The sequence below is a fragment of the Alligator sinensis genome, unplaced genomic scaffold, assembly GCF_000455745.1.
Source record: "Alligator sinensis unplaced genomic scaffold, ASM45574v1 scaffold273_1, whole genome shotgun sequence".
Taxonomy (NCBI): Eukaryota; Metazoa; Chordata; order Crocodylia; family Alligatoridae; genus Alligator; species Alligator sinensis.
Window position 1 is genome coordinate 1,642,218 of NW_005841943.1, and position 6,409 is coordinate 1,648,626.

Sequence of the window (6,409 nt, forward strand, 5' to 3'; positions counted from 1 at the left end):
TGAGCACTGGGTCTGCCCCACATGGCACTGCCTCTGGACCTGCACAGAACACCATCTGCCTGCTGCCGCCAGGTAGGCAGGGGCACTTGGCCAGTGTGCAGCAGGCAGATGGCATCCTGCACAGGTCCAGAGGCATCAGCAGCAGTGGGGGGGAGGGGCAAAGGGGCTGCGCCCATTCTAGGGCAGGCATGTGGAGAACATGCCCCCCAGATCCAGATGGAGGCAGGATGCGTGCTGGATGCTGGGCTCTGCACTGTGCTGCTGCCGTCGCTGTGTCCGGACATGCACGGCGCAACATCTGTCTGTTGTGCGCTGGCTGAGTGCCTCTGCCCACTCAGTGGCAGCAGGCAGATGGCATTCTGTGCAGGTCCGGGGGCAGCGCCACGTGGTGCAGAGCCAAGCAGGGAGCCTGCCTTCCCCCGCACACGGATCCGGGAGGCACATGCCTGTCATGCCTGCCCTGGGCACACACACAGTGGGGGGAGCCCCCCTATGTCCCTGGAGAGGCCCATGCCACTTTTGTGCCAACCCTGCTGCAGGGACAGGGCCAGCCAGTCCGGGGGGAGAAAACCCCTGTGGAGCAGTGGGCTGCACCTGTGCTATCGCTGCCTCTGGAGCCGTGTGGAACGCCATATGCCTGCCACCACCGGGTGGGCTGGGATGCAGTGCAGCTAGGACACAGAAGGCACATGGCATTGCGTGAGGCTCCCAGGGCAGCGGCAGTGTGGTACAGAGCCCAGTTTGCAGTAGGCCGCCAGCCTCTGCCCCACACACGGATCCAGGGGGCGTGTGCCCTGCTACGCCTGCCACGGGGTACGTGCAATGGTGGGGAGCCACACCTCTCCCAGTGCCTCTGGATGAGCTACGCGCTACTCTGTCTCACTATCTACCCTGACCCCAGGGTCCCATTCACTCCTGCTCCACTTCCTCACTGTGGGGGCCTCGATCTGCCCCTCTTCCCCCACCTTTCCCCCTCCACAGACTTACCTACTAGGCACTGTGTGTGTCTGTGTGCATGTCTGTCTGCGTGTGTAAGTCTGCCTGTCTGTGTCTGTTACTCTCAAGCCACAGCCCCCCAGCCCTGCTGCTGCCCCTTACTCCTGCCCCACAGTACCCTGTGTCACAACCCAAAGTTGTGGTTTTTTGTGTTTGAGTGTGCTTCGGCATCGCTAAATCATGTTCCCGCCAAATTGCAGCTCTTTTGCACGGTGGAGTGTTCTGCTGCAACAGAGAACCCGCGTGCAGGAGCTTTTCCCGCCAGTTCTGTAGCTTTCTTTGCATAGTGCATTTCCTTTGCATTATAGCAATGCGCGATGCAAGGAGTCACTGCCAGTTGTATTAGAATTCGCGCCACATTATTGGCCAGTTTTAATGTAAGCACACGTGGCGGCTAGCTATTGGCTTGCTAGCCGTACAAAAGGCTTGGGTGGTTTCCGCCCAAATCGGAAGGAGAGAGAGAAAGAAAGCACGTGGAGTTCGGGAAAGGAGCGCGAGGATCTCTAAGCGCTGCTGATCCATACGAACCCAGCTTTTTCCTTAAGAGGGCAACAATTTGTCGAACCCACGGAGCTTCAACAACTCTGCGGGACTTATTTACCGTCCCCTCGGAGCCTTAACAACTCCGAGGCAACTAACCTCTAGCCTCTTCCCGTCGCCGATCGCGGCCCAGACGTATCCTTATCCTAAGGACCCAATTGTCGAGCCCACGGAGTTTAACAGCTCCGGGGGACCTGGGAACAGAGTAATACTCACAGAGATACAGCTGCTCCTTGGGAACGAATTGTTGAACCCCGCGGAGCCTAAATCACTCCGGGGTCAAGGAACCGAGTTTATTAGAGTCCTCCACCGAGAACTCAAGCGGAGCTGAGCCTGGAAAGCTGACCAGCCTACACCGCGACCACCTTGGGTGTAAGTAAATAATCTTTTCAATCAACCATTACGCCTCTGTGACTGATTCTAGCTAGAGCGTGCCATATCGCACTGCGGTTTTCTCCAACCCCGTGTACCCGGGCTACCGGCCACAGCCTGTGTACACACAAGAGACAGGCCCCGGTCGCCCCCCGCGACCCCAAAGCGACCCCAATGGGATCGAAAGAGAGCTCGCACCTGGCAACCCCTCGCCCCTGGCTCGCACATGGCGACCCAAATGGGATCGAAAGAGAGCTTGCACATGGCGACCCAGGCAAGATCGGAAGTCGGCCCGCACACCCTGCATCCTGCCAGGGTGTGTGTGGATCCCCTCTGTCCCCAGGCTCCAAACCCCACACACACCCCTACAGCCCTGCATACCTTCCTACTAAAGACATCCCCAAAAGCATCTCTGGATGGGTAAATTTATTTACACTGCCTTTTTTTCCCCAATTTACAACTGTTTTATGTGGCTACCATTACTGATAAAACAATGTTTTATGATTACTAAAGGTTTTGATGTTGTTTTAATACATAGTCTGTTACCTATATGTATGAAAAATTTGCTGGTGGTACCTAAAGCTGTATCATTTCAAATTGATGGTACTCAGTCTGTCAGACTTTGGGAATTGCTGTAGTAATAGATAAAATTCCCCAGTCAAAGGTAAAAAAAACCCTATCATACCAGGCACAATACATTACCATATGGTGACAGTCTTGTTTCCCAAAGAGTTTATAAATAAACAACTTAGACAACGGGCACGGGAAATTAGGCAACAAGACTAGATTTTTAAAGGTATATTAGGGCACTTAAAGCAGTGGCACTCAAACTTTTGAGCCCACAGGCCAGATGAGGCACAGGGCCCATCATGGGCTGGACTGGATCTTAGGGGCCTAGCACCACTTCCTCCCACACTCTACGATTAGGTCCTGGGGGTCAGCACCACCCCCTTGCAATACCCATGCACTGGGATTAGATCCTGGAACCCAGTGCTCCCCTACCTGGCCCTACATGCTGGGATTGGTCACCAGATCCAACATGGCTCTTCATGGGCCCACAGACTGGCAGCAGGGGGGGAGCACCATCACTTACGCTACCAAATTTCCAGCCCTGAGGAGAGCCCCACCAGCCAGAAGACATGATACCTCAGGCTGGATCTGACTTGCAGCACAGAGATTGAGCACTCCTGTCTTAAAGAACAGAGACATACCTACATGTTTTTAAGTACTTAAATACCTTTAAAAATGTGTGCCAGCCAGGTTAAAGTCCAAATCCTGCAAACACGTATGACCTTAATTTTAAAGATTAATCGGTCTATAGGAAGTTTAGTTTCTGACTTCATAAACTTGGGCACTAGTGACCCAGTCCAATGGTTAACAACCTAGTGCTCTTTCTAGGGGACTTGTTGAGAAGGGATAGACTCTTGATTTTGGCCATGAAATCCGAAAGTTATAGAAGCTGAAAATGGAAGAAAGTAAACCTACCAAGATCCAAGATCCATCTTTTTTCTTTGGGGTTACAGAGTTGACCATAGCAACTGTACAGTTAAGAATCAGGACAGATTTGTAGTTGAATTGCCAAGTTTTAATAAGTTTGTAAAGTAGGAAAACAAACATTAAACATAATCAACACCACACTACTTGACATTTTTTTTCTGAAGGTATGAAATAAAACTCTAATATACAAGCAGTCCTCGACTTACAACGTTTTGAGTTACAATGTTTCATACTTACAACGTTTATAAATTGACACCCTGTTTCAACTTTACAACACCAGTTTCAACTTACAACGCTTGATCCGATGCAATGCCAAGCCAATGAACAAATTCGCCGTGTCATTCATCTCCCTGGAGAACATCTGTCCAAACTTCCTTGGACACATTCTTTAAGAAAGCAGACAAGACTACAGAAAAAAACCTGCAGCCAAGACTCCTGAGAAGACACCAGCCAAGAACCCTTCAGAAAGTACAACCAAGAGCCCTTCAAAAAGTCCAGCAAAGTCACCTCACAGAAGTCCTTCCAAATCAATATGATTGCTATTTACAATATAAATATATTAATGTAGCTATATTACTCATCTATAATTGATTGAGTACAAAATTCTGGGGTATTTTTGATGAAAATTGGGTATCGGGCCTTGGTTCAGGAACCAATCCCCCATTTATAACACTGTTTCTTATAAGAAAATTGGTTCTGAGTTACAAGGTTTCAACTTAAGACCCGGTTTTCAGGAACCAATTGTGTCGTAAGTCCGAGGACTGCCTGTAGTGGTGGCCAGATCAGTGGCATGGGGCTGGTCTGTGGGCCAGATCCCACATACCCCGATCTGGACCCGTGCCTCCCAAACCCAGCCACATACTGCCCCGATCCAGACCCATGCCAGCCAATCTGGCCACATGCTGCCCCGATTTGGACCCATGCTGCCATGATCCGGACCCACATCTCCAGATCTAGCCATGTGCTGCCCCAGTGCAGACCAGTGCTACCATGATCTGGACCCATGCTTCCTGAACTGGCCACATACTATCCAATCTGAACCCACGTCAGCCACACATTACCCTGATCTGGACCAGTGGCACCCAATTTAGTTGAGCATCCAATCTGGACCCATGCTACCCCAAATCCACACTTGCACCTCCCAATCTGGCTGCATGCCACCTAATCTGGACCTGTGCCACTAGATCTAACTGTGCACTGCCTGTCTAGAACTGTGCTATCAGATTCAGCCATGCACCACCCAAATCTTGACCCCCCACTACCTAATGTGAACCTGCCCACCCACAATCTGACCTGTATACTAGCTGATCTGGTTATGAGCCATCCCAATCTGGCATGCAGGACCATGTTAATTAGCCTGTGGGGTTTCCCATGGGTTGGAAAAATTGGCAACAGAGTAATAGTAATTAATACAGCAACTGCTTCTCTTCTGCCAAATTTCCAGACCCTTGGGGAGCCCCACAGGCTGGATGACACCATTCTGCAGGCCAGATCTGGCCCATGGGCTGGGGATTGAGCACTCCTGCTCTAATGTTTTAGAAGGCTGGGTGGATTACAGAGTAAATCATCCAGGATTTTACTCCATAGTAAATATACTACATAGCAGTAAGTGACATGCAAACAGCTCTCACAAGCTAAATACCTGCAGTCAGTTCTGTTAAAGGACTGAGGCACAAGGTCAGAACCTGGTAACTAGGTGGCAGGAGAGTCAGCTTGTAGTGAGCAAAAGGCTTCCATGTGATGACATTTACTAGGATAGTGGGGACCAACACCCAAACCCTTCCTGAGTGCCACTCTGATCCCTTCCCCCTGCCCAACCAGATGTTCTGCTTTCTGCTCCCTGCCCTGTTGCCTGTTCCCTCCCTGATCTGCTACACACACATGCATACACACGCTGCCCATGTCATTTGTGGCACACATGCTGTAGATTGGACACGCCTGTACTAGGAGACCAGACTTACTGCCATTACACTAGTATAGCTCAAACCAGAGGTCAGCAACTTATGGCCACAGGCCAGAACCAGCCCGGTGAATGGGTGGCATAGAGGTGCCCCATGCTGCCTATCCCCTTCTGCTGCTCTGCCCTGTCTGCACTTCCCTCACTGCAGAGGGATCGGGTATCTGCTGTCAGAATGAGTGCAGGCAGCTGTATACTTCAGGGGATGAAGACTAGTGGCCCATGCCAGCAAAAGGTTGCCAACTCCTGACTTGTACCAATGGGTAACTTTCCCCCAGAGCAGAGTAGCGTACACTGGATGTAAAAGTAAGAGTGGGCACATGCTGCGCAAGAGAGTCATGTCAATCTACTCAGTGCTATAGCAACGAAGTTTGGCGTCAGGGGCAAAGCCCGCAGTGGCAGCCTGCCCTCGCCCTGCGCAGATCTGGGGGGCACCCCCCTCCCCCCCATGCTTGTCTGGGAGTGCACACAGCTGCAGCAGCTGCCCTCCCCCTGCCTCCCCCAAAGGAGCTGCTCGTGGCTGTCCCATGCCCTCCCAGCTGGGCAGCGTCTCTCAGCGCCCCTTCCTTTCCGCATGCTGGGCACTCACCCCCCCTTGCTACGGCACTGAAACTACTCCATGATAAAAGTGTGGTGCATCTGCATCCTGAGTGACAACACCCAACTTAAAAGAAGACAGACAAACGAAAACTTCTCTTCGACGTCACTGTTCAACAATGTGGAAAGTCCGAGTGTAAAACCGAGAACAATCCACAGACCTGCACCAGGGGCACGCTGTGATACTACAGCAGGAAGCAGCTTGTCAAAGGGGGTAGATTTCAACTGACCCAGGTCTCTCGAAAGCTCCCTTCAACCTCCAGAGCACCAACGCCTCCCTACATGTCACTTGCTGGAGCCATTAGCAAAACTCCAACTTGCAGCAAATGGGAATGGTGCAGCCCCACCTTGAAGCAGGGGCACGGGCAGGGGAGGATGTCCTTCCTCCCGGGCCCCGAGGCAGGCCCAGCCCGGGCGGAGCGATGGGTTCAGCTGCCGCCGCCGGCTCGA

The 6,409-nt window shown here is 51.9% G+C and overlaps 1 protein-coding gene across 1 annotated transcript in view; it reads right to left on the reverse strand.

The window, feature by feature from the left end:
- Positions 1–6,409, reverse strand: part of FAM92A (family with sequence similarity 92 member A) — a 45,811-nt gene that overhangs the window by 38,574 nt on the left and 828 nt on the right. Inside the window, exon 2 of the mRNA XM_014518222.1 lies at positions 6,307–6,404. Within this exon, the coding sequence (XP_014373708.1) occupies positions 6,307–6,404 (98 nt within the window). The remainder of the gene's footprint in view (positions 1–6,306; positions 6,405–6,409) is intronic.